General features: G+C 45.2%; 1 protein-coding gene across 3 annotated transcripts in view; it reads right to left on the minus strand.

Moving 5' to 3' along the window:
• The window catches only part of Map2k5 (mitogen-activated protein kinase kinase 5), a 222,740-nt gene that overhangs the window by 24,795 nt on the left and 180,408 nt on the right, over positions 1–17,537 (minus strand). For all 3 annotated transcript variants that reach the window (XM_028752328.1, XM_028752327.1, XM_028752326.1), the window contains 2 exons: positions 9,134–9,195; positions 6,185–6,230 (listed from right to left, as the gene is read on the minus strand). In XM_028752328.1, the coding sequence (XP_028608161.1) occupies positions 6,185–6,230; positions 9,134–9,195 (108 nt within the window). The remainder of the gene's footprint in view (positions 1–6,184; positions 6,231–9,133; positions 9,196–17,537) is intronic.

Genomic DNA, 17,537 nt, shown 5'->3' on the forward strand with positions numbered 1-17,537 from the left:
AAGTCCCAGACTTCCCTTCGCTACCACAGAACCTCAAGGGAGTCAGTGCCTCACATGTCAGATTTGTGGTTTGAGGACGAAAACTGTTTACACAGCAATGTTCTGCATCCTGGCTTCTTAAACATTTAAACAGACAATCTAAACAGCAAAATAAGACCAGAACGCCCATCTCAAGTTGCTTTTCTGTACTCAAGTTTAAGGATCTAATGTAATATTTTGTCTCTTCCAATCTGATCTTTGACACGACGGAAACATTTCTCCACTTCCTTTGTAGTGTGTTCACCTTTCAAGTCCCACCCATCTTTTTGGCTGGCAGAAGCTGACTGTGGCTGTTTGAAGCCTGCTGAAGGATCTGTCTATCCTCCATCTCCTCAGTGTCTACTGCCTGGAAACTTTTTGTCGGGGTTTCCTGGTCCATGGCCACAGAGGCCAGAGTGTATCATGTGGTTCTTCAATTGTGGAATCAAGATTGTAGGAGCTGAGAGAACTGGGGCAGTGTCTGATTTGCCTGTCATGTCAGCATGCTCAAGGCTCATGGTTGCCTGCATGGCTGGCTTTACTTCCTGGGGTTTAAAGTTGATTCCTGATACATGGTTTAGGCTCTGGACGCCTGAAGAAATTTGATGGCCCTCAGCACAAGTGACTTCCCTGCAGCTGAGCAGGAAGTACATTTCAAGAGTCATCTACTCAAGGACATAGGTCCACAGACAGGATTCAATGCTGCTTTGATGGGGAGGCAGAGTTTTTGAGACCAACCCTGGAGTCCCTTCTGCAGAAGAGGAATTCCTCTGGTGACTGCCCAGCTGCTGATACACCGCCCACGGGAACTCCATCTTTGAGGGGTTGGAATTCTACTAGGCCAAGGTCAAAGGGGTTTCTGTTCCAGCAGGCATTAGATCAGCAGTTCTCAGCCTTCCTAGGGCTGTCACCCTTTAATATAGTTCCTTATGTAGTGGTGACCCCCAACCATAAAATTATTTTCATTGCTATTTCAGAACTGTAATTTTGCTACTGTTATGAATCATAATGTAAATATCTGGTGGCCCCTATGAAAGAACCATTTGATCCCCCAAAGGGGTCTCGACCCACAGGCTGAGAACCATTATGTCAGAGGTTTCCACTGCTCTGAAAAGGTGTGAGGTGCACACACATGGGTGCTTTGCCTGTTCTGTCTTCTTTGCCTAGAATGGCCCCTTGAAAATTAATACAGTTCTATCCGTCCTGCAAAGGGGATCTCCCTACACCACCCTCTCCACACAGTACTTCCCCTAACCACCCTGGTGGGTCTACAAGTCTGCTGTTGTTCCTGTAAAACTGTCACTTCATTCTGGCTAGCTGGGCACCTGGCCTCAGCCCTGCAGTACGTGGTTTACTGCCCTTTAAAGCAGCTGTTGGGTCAAGCACAGGACTCTGCTCTTAGGGGTCTTTAAATACCTTAATTTGATTATTTACCAGGTTCTATCATCTCATAAGAGAGTATAGAAGTTAATGATGAAAACTGTGAGTGTATTATTATTTTTGTGTTGTATGCACACCTGTGTGTGAGTGTGCCTAACCCTTGGAGGCCAGGGGTCTACACTGGATGGCCTCCTCTATTTCATTCTATCTTATTTTTTAAGATAAGGTCTTGAAGTGAAAACTTCTAGTTTCTTTGGACAGTTAGTCATGTCAGGTGATGTTTTGTTGGGGCACACAGGTGAAAGGATGTCTTGCTAAAGCAAACCCGTGAAAGGACTCTTGAGGAAGGAGTATAAGCCAGGCCCCACAAACTGTGGGAGATGAGCACTGAGCATTGGTTTGTCTTGTTCTGCCTCACTAGTCTTTGCTAACAATACACATGTATTGATTCACCTTACGTAGCATTGTTGAGCTCAATTTGTGATAACATGGCCATTGAGAGAAACTCACCCAGAACTGCTTGTGAGGTTCCTGTGGCAGCTTGCAGCTTCTGCAGCCTCGCCTCAGGCTGGTTGGCAAGCCTGGTGGTTTCTTCAGGAGTGAACTACAGCTGCTGGTTCATCCCTGGTGTCTGCCTGCCTAGAGGACTGGTCTGCAGCTGCTGAGTCATATTTGGTGTTTGCTACGGGACTGAACTGCTGCCCAAGAAGATCAAGCTCGCTCCCAAAGAACTATTGCTGAACAGGTCCACTTCCCCCCTATCCTAATAACTTCTCTTCCACTACCTCTGCTGGGTGGTGGGCTAGAGGAGAGGTTGAACCCTTATTAAAAGTAGATCGCAAGAAATTTATGCTTACAGGGTCTCTCACTGGACCTGGAGCTCACTGACTGGCTCGCCTGGCTGGCCAGAGAGCTCTTCCTAGAATCCTCCTGTTTCCCGCTTCCAGCACTGGGGTTATAGGTACATGCCATGGCCTGGTTTCAAGTTTTACTTGATTTTTTATTTTGTTTTTATGGTGTGTTTGTGTGTAGAAGTGTGTAAGAATGTGGGGACCAGAGAAGGACATCAGATGTCCTCCTCTATCACTCTCTGCCTGACTCCTTTGAGGCAAGGCCTCTCACTTGAAACTCTCTGTTTAACTAGGCTGGCTGGACAGTGATCTCTTGACAGGGATCTGAACTCAAGTATTCACACTGACAGAGCTCACTGGTGGTGAGCCCTTTACTCAACACCTGCCTTTCTTTTTTTTTTTTTTTTTTTTTAAAGATTTATTTATTTATTATATATGAATACACTGTAGCTGTCTTCAGACACACCAGAAGAGGGCAGAGAATCTCATTACGGATGGTTGTAAGCCACCATGTGGTTGCTGGGATTTGAACTCAGGACCTCTGAAAGAGCAGTCAGTGCTCTTAACCACTGAGCCATCTCTCCAGCCCCCTGCCTTTCTTTTAAAAAGATTTATTTTATAAAATTAAAATTATGTGTATGGATGTGTTTCCTGTGTGTACGTCTGTATATTACTTTCATGCCTGGTGCCCTCAGATGTCAGAAGAGGGCATAGGCTCCCCTGGAACCAGAGTTACAGATGGTTGTGAGTCACATGTGGATGCTGGGAATTGAACCTGGGTTCTCTGCAAGAGCAGTGTGTTCTTAACCATCGAGCCACCCCTCCAGCTCCTATGTATGTATGTATGTATGTATGTATGTATGTATGTATGTATGTATCATTGTGAGTTTATGTCCATCACATTCGTGCAGGTGCCTACAGAGACTAGAGGGTGTTGGATCTCCTGCCTCTGGAGTTATGGGCAGTTGTGAGCTGCCTGCTATTAGGCCGGGAACTGACCTGGATCTCTGTAAAACCAGGATACACTCTTAGCTGCTGAGCCATCTCCTGAGTATTGGGATTCCAGGCATGAAGCAACATGACTAGCTTGAGTCTTGTCTGCCAGAAAACTTTGCCAGTCATATTGCCTTTGGCTCTTAACATGTAAGAATTATAAAAATTCCTTGGTCCAGCTTCCTAAGACTATTGCTTAGGACATAAAAAACAGCTATCTGCAGAACAGCAGAGAGTAGGACTTAGTAGCTATTCACTGAACTGTATTCTGAGCCTGAGTTTTAACAGTCTGAATGTAACTTTGAGTTTCACATTTACTCTCCAGAATGACATAAACAACAATTTTACAGCTTTGTATTGGGTACCTGAGTCGTCTGTAAAGTCATTCTACAAATACAGAGACAGTCTGATGACGTTATGTGCACGGCCAGGTCCTGGGTCTGGGTAATCTGGCCTATCCATCTGAATTCGTCATTATTTAGGCAGGACCATATGTGCTCCAGCCACAGCTCCACCTGGAGTTCATGTGAGAGTTTCCAAAGGGTGATCTGATAACTTTCATATTTCCACAGACTTCATCTTTGATTTTCTTCCTGTGACTTGGAGGGTCAGACCCATAGGGAAATTTTTGATATCTGTGGGACCCACAGCTGACACAGCTTGAGTCCAGCCCTCTCTGGTGCCCTGCTAGCTGGAGTTACTGTACTTGAGAGATACATGGCGTGTTCTTTCCCTCCACCATTTTCCCAAAAGGAACGGGCTCCCAGCACAGCGACAAATGGGCAATGGGCTCCCCAGTTCTTGCATTCCAGAAGAGGCCCCCGACTTCAGGTCAGAGCACCACCAAACAGGTTGCAGGTAGAGAGGGTAACAGAACAATTAAAGCTATTAATATGTTACAAGGAGCTAAGACGCGGTCCCTTATGATGTGACTCAGGCGCAAGACAAGGGGCAGCCCACTATCTTTCCAACTCCCTGCTAGGTCCGACTGTAAATCAAAAGCAGCGGAAGGTCTCTGGATGCTGCCCTCTGCACAGAACTCCCTGTCATTTGTTACCTCTTCACAGCAAGGGTGAGCCTCACCTCCGCTGGAGCCTCTGGGGAGAAATTCCACTAAAATCTTAATAGTGAGGACTGCTGAAGAGAAAATTAAGTACAGGGTAGTTCTTCCTGTGAGTATGCTTTTCTCTATTTTTTAAAAATATATTTGTTAATGGAAAAGGTAGGACAGCACACATGAGGGAACACAGTGGTAAGAGCCCACCCTGAGCCTTGCTCTTATGGCGGGGACAAAAAGGGTAAGTGTCCACCCTTTAGCCTTCTTCTTATGCTGGTGCCTCCTTCCTCAGGGGTGTTTCTTATACACACATCTACTTGCATTTATGAGTGCACACTTGATCTGCAGGTATCTTATTTATAAGTGACCAACTCATTGCAGCATCAAACACACACTTACACACAGACATCTGTTTTCCGAAACCCTGCTTCTCTGTTTTGAGAGCTGAGCTGTTCAGCCACAGCACAGCAGTGACCAGGTGAACGTCTGTTTCTAGAACCTGCTGCAAGCTTTCTCAACTGTGACTAACGGCAAGAACTCCCAAACTATCAGGGACCAAACACACAAAACCCAACAACAGACAGACAACACCCCCCCCCCAACCTCTTAAATAGCCAACCAACAAATCCCCCCCCCCCACCTTTAGTCTGGACAGGAAACCCACAGATAAGAGAGTGCCAAGGTTCTTGGGATGAAGTTTTAACTTGAAGCTTTTAGGAAAAGTGAGAGCTAGCCCAGAGTGACACGAAAGAGAAATGTACTTCAGACAACACCAGAGGCACATGTGGGTGTGAGGACGGACTCTGTGGCACACAGAAGTCGGGTGCTCAGAGGGAAGTCGCGCCCTGTGAGCTGCACCTTGTTTAACAAGGCTGAGGCTGCTGTCTGCCATCACCGGGCAGTGGGGAGCAACACTCAAGTACCAGACAGACTAAACTCATTGCTATAAACGCTCCATCCCAACACCGCTGTAACAGCGTGCACTGTCAGAGCAACACTCTGTCGTCGATGAATGGCCATTTGGGAATTGAAAGGGTATCTCTGTTCCTTTCTCTGCTTGAGAAAAAAGTGTCATTTGCAATCAAAGCAACCTTGCCTTGGAGCTGGGGACAAAGCACCAGCCACCTCACAGGATCTGTTTCTGAGGAAAGAGAAGAGATTCTCACTACACTGGTCTCATTTCACTCTACATGAAGCCAAGACTCCTCCGTCCCTACATTCAGGATTACCAGGGGACTGTCATACACACTAAGCTCCTCTTGCTGTCTGGTTTCCTGGCTGGGACGTCTGAAAGGCAGCACCAGCGAATGTGACCCTTGACTGAAGCAGAGGAAGAGAGGTCTGCATGAAGCTTCAAAACTCCGGTTTTTCAAAAGTGAAACTTAAGTCCAAGCATCTGAGCTTCAAAAATACCTACCTAGGGCTGGGCATCTCAGTCAGAAGGAGAGTGCTTGTTCAGTTTTCTTGAGACTCTAGTTTTAGGCTCCAGCATGGAAAGAAAACCTACCTACCTACCCAATAAAGTAAATAATGCTGACTTTCTAGCCTGTGGATTTTTGTTTGTTTGTTTGTTTAATGTCCTGGTTTTAGGGAAGGTGGTATTGGGGACAGATTTATGTGTCACAGGCTAGTCTCACAGTCCTTGTGTGGCTGAGGACAATGTTCAACTTCTAATCCTCCTGCTTCCACCTCTCAAATGCCACGGTCACAGGTATGTGCCACCATGCTAGGTTATCAGTGCCACTGAGGGATCCCAGGGCTCTGAGCTACGCCAAATGTTCTACCAAGTGGAGCACAGCTCCAGCCCTTCATGCCGGGCTTTGTTGTAATGTCAAACATGAACATAGAACTGGAGAACTCGGTGCCCATAAGAAGACTCACTCACCATCAGCTCCTCAGGTGCCGGTCTCTCCTTGGGCTGTTTCCTCATGCTGCAGGAGGAAGACAAAAGAGCCTCGTTCATATGGTTTCTCCCCCTCTGCCCCCCCATTAATTTTCACGCTGCTTTCTGTTGGAATTTGGAAGTTTTCAATACATCATCAGTTCAATACTTCCCCAAATTACTAAATCAAGGTTCCTGTCTTATGGCAGTCATGAGACAGACTTCTGGGGACACTGTGAATCAATCTCTTATTAAAATTATCGTTGAAATAAAGGTAAAAAGATTTATTTACTTTATGGGTGTTTTGCCCACAGGTAGGTATGTGTAGCATGGGTGTGTCTGAGCCCACAGCGTTCAGACCCTGGTGTCAAATCCCCTGGAATTGGAGTGACAGGTGGTTGGGAAGTACCATGTGGGTGCTGGCTACTGAACTCAGCTCCTCTGCAAAATCAAGTGCTCTTTAACCACTCAGTCATCCCCCTGGCCCTGTAATTCTATTTTTGAAATCACTGTGAAAAAAGAGCAGCGATATTCTCTCCCTGACTCACTGACTTGGCTGTCAACTTATTTCAATCTTAAAATCAAGGAATAATATAAGTTCTATTTTAGTCATTGGGAAGGCACATGAGAAAACACTCCTTGGTCTGGCACTCAATGCCGAGCTATAAATAAAGGGCAGAAGTGCAGACAATGCTATGGGCCACAGATGGCTCCCGGCACGTCCTCTTGACTTGCACTTATTTTAGCTAAAACACAAGGCGATAATTCATTTCACAGCTATAAGACAGTTAAGCTTATTTATGCCCCTTAAAGAACCGCATTCCTCATGCAAACTGTTTCTTGTCTTCCCTTCAATAGCTATAATTAGTAGCAGTTGCATGCACTTAGCTATGTGCTGAAGGACCACAAATGGTACAGAGGTGACCACGGGCAGCTCCTTACCTGTGGCCCTGTGCACTTGTGAGATGGAGCCATGGAAAGTTTGCTGCATTTGCTGACAGTGTTTTTTTTTTAATAGATTGATCATTTGATAAAGAAGAAACATACCTATGACCCATAAATGACAGACATCGAAGGCATCTGCCTTCCCTATAAATACCCACATGCACCTCTCAATGCTGCATCCGTTAGCAAGTGACTCAGACTGTGTGGACAGCGGAGTCTGTAACGGTCCTGACCTGACATTCCACCGTAGCTGTGTCTCTTGGGAAAACAAGGCTATTACCCACCGTCACTTCTATACTGGCTGACATCTGTGGAGATTTCGACACAGGTTATCCCTCCCCCTGTCTCCATAAAACTTCAGTTTATATAATGCCAGTTAATGTTTTGGATAGGAGATTGGTAAAGCCTCATGCTTGGTCGCCCGGTTTGCTCCACGTCCAGGCTGGTCTCAGACCACACAGAGAGCACACAGATGTCAGAAATCCAGCCTGTCTCTGTGATGCCCCAAACCTGGGCTCCAGGCAGCCCGGCACTGCGGGTTGTTCCTCAGTTTCTGGAGAAGGTGGGGCATGATATACTTCTGAGTGTTTTCAGGAATTACATGTATGAGAAATTAAGAGGTTAGTCTGTTTCTGGACAAGGGCTCTAACGAACAGATTTAACGAGCTCCAAGAGCTCCTGGGCCCAGTGTTTAATTAACACGTATCACTCAGTATGGCATACTTGGGAAACAAAGGGTTTTTGGAGAAAAGATAGTTTTTAAAAACTATAGAATATGATGTAAGTATTTTAAGTAAAGAGAAACAATTACAATTTTTAGATCTGGGGGAAATTTTCTTCCTCATATTTTTTCTGGTGGAATATAAACCGTACAAGACATTTTCATTAAGAGGTAACATATTACACTCAGTCAAAAAGGTGATAAAGCTTGACATTTATATTAAGGAATATTTCTTGGTTTCACTTTTGTGTAACCATCAGATGGATCATGCGGGGGAGGGGACAGCGCACAACCACTGCAGCTGAGCAAGGACCCTGCCGAGGCCCGCCTCACCTTGCAGTGCTTCAGAGCAGAGGCTTCTGGCAGAGGCTGCCCTGTGCACCTTGCAGGAAGGGTAAAGGAGGGACAGGAGCCGGGGAGTTATGGAGTTTCAGAATGTTTGGTGTATTGCCTCCTTCTCTGAAGATCACCAGTCCAATGTCCCTAATTGCCTTGTCTCTCTGGGGTAATTCCCCATGCTGGGGTGAGCCAGAGGACAGTAGAGCAACTGGCCTCCTGAGGCCGCACCACAGAGGTCTGCAGCAGGATTGGGGACATGGTGAAAGGGCTAATGAAAGAAAGCTGTGTCCTGTCAGGAGGAAAAAGGCAGAAGGCTGGAAAAGAACCCTGGGTTGAAACTGTTTCTTCTTCAGGGTAAAGGCCAAGCCTCAAGGCTCCAGTGACCACTCCTGCAAAATCCTGCATTTCCTCTCTGTTCCTCCAGGGTTGGAGAGGGCTTAACAAAGGTCTCTGAAATATTGAACGTGAGATGTGACTAAATTGTGTTTAAATACACCTGAAGACAAATTTTTTACTGAGAATCAGGTGAATTAATATATTACTGCTTTTGCTAAGTAACAGGCAGTTTTATGCCTAGATCGAGGTTACATTAACAAAAAAGCTTCATATATCTAGCAATGGGGGCTATAAAATTATGTATTTTGGGGGGAAGAAAAATCAAAGAGGTTTCTTTTTCAGTTTATTAAGACAGGGGCACCTCTAAAATATGTTCACAATCCTGCGTGTAAGTAACATTTACATAATTTAAAGGATTTTAATCTTGGCTTTGTTGCCCTAGCTGCCCAAGGTCCCATCTCCAAGAGGGAGAGTCACAAGGTCTCAGAGAGCCTTGGAGTTAATGGCATGTATCGTTTACACTGAGGGCACAGGGGTTTGCAAACGGGGTGTGGGTGTGGGGGGTCTATGGGGGATGGGCGATGGGGGATGGGGATAGGGGTGGTGCTCACCACTGAGTGATGAAATGTACAAACGGCTCCGAGAACTCTCCAAGTGGAAGGACCGGCGAATCCTGGGAGGGAGGAGGAAACGGTCACCCAAAGTCACAGAATGCTTTTTTTTTTTCTTTCTTCCTCTTCCACCCACTGAGGAGGCGTTGGAATGGCGTAAGGCCTCATCCAATTAAAAGGACTGGCTGAACCCTCCTCCACACAGTGAGGAAAAGATGCCAAATTTCAAGGCACACACATTTTAAGATGGTGAGAAACACAGAGCAGAGAGGGAGGGGTGGGGGGAAAAGGACAATGATAGCCACGGGGTAGGAAGGAAGGTAGGGAAAGTGTAAATGAGAAATTAATGATTATTTAAGTAACACACAAATGGTCTTGTAATTAACAAAGAGCTGGGAAATTATTCTTGTTTTGACCTTTGTTTCTTTTCCTGGATTTGCTATTTATTTACACCTTCCTGTTATTTACACTCTATTTGTGTATTTCACCGCTCTTATCTGCTTGCCCCTTGCTGTATATTTGCATTGTGTTTTTTGCTTGTTTGTTTGTTTTAATTTAAACGCTTTGTAGGGTAAGTTGTTTCCCCGAGAAGGAATATCACCGGTTCTGCCAGTCTGGGCCAAATGTTGTGTCAGGAAGCCCGTGAATCGGGGGCATAATGAGAAACTCCCACCTCCATGACCAGACAAAAAGCCAGGGGTGGCCGTAGGAGCGACTCGGAAAGAGCAGGAAGCTACGCGGAGCAAATGACTGGGCTCCGTGACCCAGGGAGAGAACCCTACTGCCATTCGCAGAGGAAGGCTTTAAGAATTTAGGAGTTTTTCCACGAGTGACAGAGAGCGCCGCTGTGTTTATAGCGTGGCAGCTCAGGATGTAATGAAATTACACTGCAGAGTACTTCAACAGTCATCTCATTAGGCCTACAGTTGGAACAAGAAAGCCACATAAAGTAGGCAGCTGCAAATGACTCCGTTCTCATCCGTTCTCATTTGCTATTAAAAATACCTTTCGGCGCCTTTTTCCCTCCCTGACACCCCAACACAAAGTGCCCTGCAAAGTATGATACATGCACCTATTTAAATTAACAAAGGAATGACTTATTTTAATCTCACTGCGCTTTGGAGTGCTTTGGCCATTTGGATGAGCAATATATCATTACATACAACCTTCCAGCGCTGCAGGCTAGGAACTCAGAGCATGGAGCATTTGGTGGGAGCCAAACAATTTCTCTAGCACACAACTGTGTCAAATGCATGCATGTATTCATTACGGAGGACGGGAGGAAATAGCTTTGATGTAGTGGAAAACAGAAGAAGATAAAGGCACCTCTGCACTCAGAGTGTCATTATCAATGGTGGCAGATAAGACACAACCGCACAGCCTCCTATGTGATTAGTAAATATACATATAATTGCTGTGGCCAATTATCAGAAAAATGAGATCGGTAATTACAAGACAGAAAATTAACTAGAACTCTTATTAGGGCTTTGTTTCCGATTCAAACAGTTTGGAAACTGCTGGAAAACACAATTAAATCAAAAGGAACTGAGGGGGCCAAGACCACCAAAAAAAAAAAAAAAAAAAAAGTGTGTGTGAGAAGGTGAGGAAGATCCGTCCTGGCTTTTGCACGTGCACACTGAATTTATTCACCCAGTGAGAGCGGGGGTGGGGTGGGGACAGCGAGGGCTGCAGTTCCAAACTTGAAATTGTCATCAGTAGAGAAAGCCTTCCGGGAGGACAGAAAACAAAGGACAAGGGTGTGAAATAAAACCTCATCGACTTCCAAGCACTGCTCACAGGCGATACCCAGAGCAGCCCTTGGTAACACCGCTGTAAAATGGCCACAGAAGTCCTAATGGTTTGAAAAGCAAAAATAAAACATGGTATCAATTTAAGACCTGGTCTGTTCTGAGGAAAGCCATCGGAGATATATATTTCCTGGGTCAAGAACTGACATTTTAGCTGGGCGTGGTGGTACAAACTTTCAGTCCCAGTGTGCAGGAGGCAGATAGTTCTCATGAGTTTGAGGGCAACCTGGTCTATATAGTAATTTCCTAAACAGCCAGGGCTACATAGTGATAACTTGTCTCAAAAAAAAAATTAAAAAAAAAAAGAAAACCCAGAAATGACATTTTTGTGACTTCAACATCTGTGAGAAGGTAAAAGTTGAAAATACAAAAATTACAAATTCTCATCTGTGAAGAAGCATCATCTCTGCACGGATCTTTCTTGGATGTGTGTGTAGGGCCAACTATCTGAGTGGCCGCTGCTTAATTAATTAATTAATTAATTAATTAACTTATTATTTTTCAAGACAAGGTCTTTTTCTCTGGAGGCCTGGCTGGCCCTGAACTCACAGAGATCCACCTGCCTCTGCCTCCTGAGTGCTGGGATTAAAGGTGTGCAGTGCCAAGCTCTGCCCAGTAGTTGCTTTTAAACTCAGTATTTAGGAAAATAAAGGTTGGTATCTTAATGTGGCTGAATAGTTACTAAGACGGTTAACTTCTGGACTGGATTTCTACAAAGATCTTGTATAAAGCATGATGCTAGTGTAGCCTTTGCTTCAAGGTGGGATGTCAAGAGTCACTTATGAACCGCAGACCGGGCAGGTTGACGAAGGTGTCACTTTAACACAGCAGAAGGGAAATGAGGCACATAGCATCTTACGTGGATATTTAATTTTATTTAAGACCTAATATTACAGCCTGTTACGTGCCTCATATTATAAAACTATGGAACACCGGGTGGTAGGCGTGAATAATTTATTTTACTTCTGAAAACACCAGCCCATGTTGACTTTGGAGAGCCACAGAGAGCAGACTCTCATCTCAGTGGGACTTGGAAGAAATCACTCATCAGAGATGTGTGGGAAGACAATCTAACCTCAAGTGCATGCTGTCAGATATTTCTTTTTCACTTTGGAATCCACGTCTCATGCATGCCTCAAGGAAGCCTATTCTGAGACGCTGAGGGCTGGCTAGAGGACGTACGGAGAAAGCAGGCAAGGGTGGTCCTGGAGAGTTTACTGTTCCACAAGAGCAGCTGCTAACATACCAAGAGAGCAGCAGGAAACGGCCTGCCAATAATCATACTGCTGCAGAGACTCTTTCAAGAGTGTTTTTTTTTAAAAAAAAAGTCAGTGTAGCTCAGGATGAGAAAGGCCTCTAAGAACATGCCTATTTTGTTCAAAGTTTAGGGAAGGAACAAGGTCAGACACATACTAAAAACTGGCCTCTGGCTTCCCTGAGGGTGCACTAGAAGGGGAAGCATTCCATTTGTCGTGGGGCTGGAGGGGACTGGAGACTGAGACCCATGGGGGGTGGTGGCGCAGTCAGAGACTCCAGTAAAGTAGATGCTGGTACGTATCAAAATGTTCTCTGTGAACAGGGTTCAGGCAAGAGGAAGAGATGCATTCGGAAATGACGTGTTGACTGAGGAAGCCGGAACGCTAATGATTGCTTCAGAAGCTCTGCTGGGAACCCGGCAGAATGAGTAATAGAAGGCTTTAGGCCCTGGGTACTGGACATCACCTCGGGGGTTTTCTCGTCTAGATGCTTTTTGTAAGCATCTAACCATGAAGATCTGGACTGCAGGAGCGGGCACAACCTTAGCCAAAAACTTTAACCTGAGACTTGAATCCCAAAACAACTTTAAAATCCTGCGAAGGACCACAAGCTGGATCCTGCCACTGAGCAGGCAACTGCTAAATGACAGCAGCCGCCATGAAGCGTTTCAGTAAGCGGTTCTTGGCATACAGGGGATAGAGTCTGCCAGTCTCAGAGGTTTCGTAACTATCTGGTCAGCCCTTCTGCTGAACAACCAAACACGGGCAGGCCGCACACCAGAGAACAGCAAAGGACACTGGGAAAAAAAGTTTGAATGATGCCTTTGCCTTGTGAGTAATGAACAGTTCAGAGAGGTCAACCCATTACAACCAAAACTGTTTAATTATTAATTATGCACAATCTCTGAGCAAAGGGACAAGTCTGGAATGTTTAATGTGTGCTAACTTCAACTGGACTCTCTCTCTCTAGGTATTTTGTTATTAGCACTTGTCAGCAAGGTACTCAGGCATAACAAAAGGCAAGCAGCAGAAAATCGTATGTGTGTGAGTATGTGAGTGTGTGTGTGTACCTGCATACTCACTGAGGTGGAAGAAGGAAGAGGCTTAAAGACATTTAGTCCCAACTACAGCTGCTGCCAGCTCACACAGAGTTAAGTCTTCCAATGAGCTCGCTTGTGACTGTGACTGACTACAAGGGCAGGAAGGGCAGGTATTCCAAACACAGAAAGCATAAATGAGAAAATGCTTTTGAGGCAACCAACCTAAAAGGGGCGGGGTGTCACTTTTGTAAACGAATATCCGTATGTTGAAAACCATGTTTCTTGGCTGTAAGGAAAGGGAATGCTTTCCCAGTGGTTTGGTTCTCAGCACTGGATGCTCACAACTGCCTGCAAGCCCAACTCCAGGGGATCTGACACCCTCTTCTGTCCTCCATGGGCACTGCACTCATATGCACACACCTGCATGCAGACATGCACACACACATGCATATAATTTAAAAAATAAAAATAAACCTTTGAAAGGACCTGTGCCATTAATGTTTATCTCTTATACACCCTACTCCTGTCCCCAGAAATAACCACATGTAATGTAAAGTCTGAACAAGGTTGGGACCCATGTCCTGGTTGTTGTTGTACTATGTTTGATTTATGAGAGTTGTAAGTGGAAGTAGGTATCTCTATTGTCTCTAATGATCATATTGCATATGAATCTAAAACCATATTAAGTGAGAATACTTAAAAAGAAAAAGCTAATTTAAAACAATTTGTAGGAAGCTGGAATTCTTAGATCCCCACTTTGTCACAACTGGAAAAGTTGAGGGACCTTTGTTTAAGACACATTTCTGAGGACTTCAGTTTGATGTTTGCTCAGAAGCAAAGACAACAATGGACGTTCACAACAATGTGGTGGCTAACTGAGACACCACTAGACACCAGCACTAAGTACCACCCCGATGGAGAGTTATGTATTTGCTCAGTCACAGGATAAGTCTGGCTCTGTGGGATGACTGACTCGGTGTCAGGGAAGGGCAGATTTGAACCTTTGCTCTTCACCTGCAGGGAGCACATGGGGTATGAACACCATGAACGTTTGTATTTGCACAAATACAGACATCTCTCCAAACAAGGATTTTATTTTACTGACATATGGAAGACAGAGGGATAACTAAACAATCTTGGGGCTATTGACTTTATTTGTGAGTTCTATGATCAATGCTAAAATGCTGTCAAGTCTTCCAGTGGGGGGAAGGGGCTGGAGAGATGGCTTCACAAGGTACACAAGTTCAGAGCTCAGCACCCATGGGTGTGTTTCTCAAATACCTATAACCCAAGCACCAAGGGGAATAGGCACAGGGTGATGGTTAGGGCTGGATGCTGTCAGCCTGGCTAAAGAATGAGAGGCCCTGCCTTAAAGGAACAAGGGAGAGTGATGGTGGGCTCCTGACCAGACCAACCTCTGAATTCAGCATAAGCAGCTGGTCACATGTGTATACGCTACACATATGTGCCTGTACCCATCTTTCCTCACACATATGTGCAAAAGAATACGCTTTCTAAATTGTTTTTATTTTATTTTATTTTATTTTATTTCATTTCATTTTATTTTATTTTTTGAGACAGGGTCTCTCTACAGAGCCCTGGCTGTCCTGGAATTCACTATGTAGACCAGGCTAGACTTGAACTAAAGGCATGTGCTATCATGTCTGGCCTGCTTTCTAAGTTTTAAAAAATAGCCCATTTTAAGATACATTGCTACTATAGTACCAAGCCAGTAAGTAGTTAACATTAAAGAATCAAATGAAGCCAACACTGCATTATGTTCTGTATTTTCATGGTAAGTCCTTTAATTCAAGTCTGATGTCCTGTGGCTTGGCCCAGACATATCTGGTTTTAGGTCCTGTGGTTCATTCTAATTAGCACAGCACCCTTAGATCACTCCATTTCTACTCATGGTGCTGGGGTCAAAGGTTATTTGTAATTTCAGTGGCTTCAGGTCAGGCAGAATAGCATTTTGCTGTCAGATCCCAAATTGGTTTTTGAGCCTCACTGTTCATTCCTTATGGTTGCCATCTCTGTGCGACAACTGGCAGAATTCACAGGCTAAGTCTGTGGTCTCCAGGGGAGGAAACCTAGTTGGTTTAAAACTGAAAATCCAGGGCCAGGGATGTAACCCAGCTGGCACAGCATTTGCCTGCTATGCAGTGAGACAGGGGATATCATCCACAGCATCCTGAAAAACGGGGTAGATGGTACAAGCCTGCAACTCAGCACTTGGAAGGTGGGGAGGGGAGGACCAGAAGCTCAAGGCCATTCTTGGCTACTTAGGAAGTTTAAGATCAACCTGGAATATATGGACTATGTCTTTAATAAAAAATTCAATAGCAAAAGAGAAAATTAGACTCCCCCCTTTTTGTTAAATATATGCACAGACATACATGCTAATCTATAACCCAAAAGCTTCTGTGCAGTAGGTAGTTGAGGTCTTGAGTGGGTAGGCTCAATGGGTGGTCATATGTGCCTGTATTCCCAGCCCTGTGTGTGTGCTGGTGGTGCTGGGGCAAGAGGATCAGGGGGGTTTGCTGGCCATCAGTCTCCCTCTGTGTTCAGTAAATGGCCATGTCACAAGGGAATAAGGTAAGGAAGGAGAGAACAGGACATCCAGTGACTTCTTTTGGCCTTTGTGCTCACATAGGTGTGTGCACCCACATACATGTGTACATATATGTGTACATATACCTTACATAAATACACACACATAAAAAAGAAGACAGTGTTACGGAGGATAATGGGAAATTAGTAAGTTTTAGTATTTTAAAAGTCCTCCAGGTTGGGATCTGTACATTTCTTATATTTTTGGTTGTGAGCCTAGCCTTTAACGGCTGAGCCATCTCTCCAGCCCAGGGATCTGTACATTTCTATCCTGACTGCCAGGAGAGAGGAGAAAGGTAGGGACAGAGGTACAGGTGTTCCTGCTGGTTAGCTGCTCTGTTACAGGCACGAGCCACGCCTCAGCAGAGACCCACCAGACACAGGGCTTATTTAAGAGCATTGCCACTTCATGACCTGAAGTGCACTCTTTATTCCATGCTGAGATGAACTTGCCCAGTCCTGGTAGTGTTCAGAGGCCAGCACTGGGGCGAGAATGGGGCTCTGCAGTGACGATATCAGCAGAGAAGATGGCCTCTGAAGGCTCAGCTGGAGCCCAGAGCCCTCCTCCGCCCTCCCCACTCTCCAGACTGGGCCTGAGTGGAGATAGTGAAGGATGATTCAATTTCCACCCTGGGTCACTCCATGTCTGGGGTTGCCAGACGTGACAAATTACATGCGTGGGCATTTTGGTGTGAAGTTCTGTCTGCTGGCCTGGCCTGATAGTAGCAGTTCATTTAACTTGTCTCAGATGGACCTGGAACCAGAGCTAAAGGCTTGAATTCTCACTACGGAAACACTCACCCTGCCCATAAACCCTTCAGTCAAGGGAACCAGCTGTGAGTCAAGAGAACACCACCACCAGATGGCTTATAAAAACCCACACCATACAAATGAATAGGACCAAAGGAATCTGTCTCTAGGTGACTGAAACTGATGTCATGGATATCTTTTCAGTTACATACATTTTTGAAGTTCCTCAATATTATGGTGAAAAAGAGAAACATGTTTGCCATCAATGTCGTGATGAACCCAACTCAGTTACTATACTTATTTTGCTGTCCTTAAAAGATTTACATAGGTACTTTCTAAACATGACAGATACTTTCCAAACATGACAAAGATCTGGTTGTTTTAGAAATTCTTTGAAAACAGAACTGGAGAGTGAGTTCGCCTTCTCAACTGTATCTGAGGTGGCACCTTCCCTAAAGCAAACAAACATCTTTTTTCTCTTTTAATTTTGGGTTCTTGGTACCCATGAACCACAGAGAGTAGCATTAATTTAGAAGTACCTGCGTGTCCCCCCATCCCATCCCCAACACACACAGTCACACACCTCTCTTTCCTACAGCGTAGGCACAGCCGTAAAGGGCATACTTCGTCACAGCGCAATGGGGTTTCATTTACAAAAGTACAACCCACTACTGTCCTTCCTCTCCGCAGCTCCCGATGCATTTCATAGAGCCACTGCTGCAGATGAGCAAGCATGACCACTGACATGCACAAGATTGAGGTTTAGGGACCATTAAATGAGCTCACCCTCGTGGGAAGCCTCCCGCTCGGGCTGGTCTAGAGGTAATTATTCAGCGATGCCTACCTGTGGTTCCCCTCGTCCCCATACAGTCTTTGAATTCCATACGCTGCTAAGGTCAAGCTCCTTCTTCCTCACGAAAAGTCCAGCTACACATGTTGG

This window comes from Grammomys surdaster, unplaced genomic scaffold, assembly GCF_004785775.1.
Source record: "Grammomys surdaster isolate TR1022 unplaced genomic scaffold, NIH_TR_1.0 125896, whole genome shotgun sequence".
In the NCBI taxonomy this organism is placed as follows: Eukaryota; Metazoa; Chordata; class Mammalia; order Rodentia; family Muridae; genus Grammomys; species Grammomys surdaster.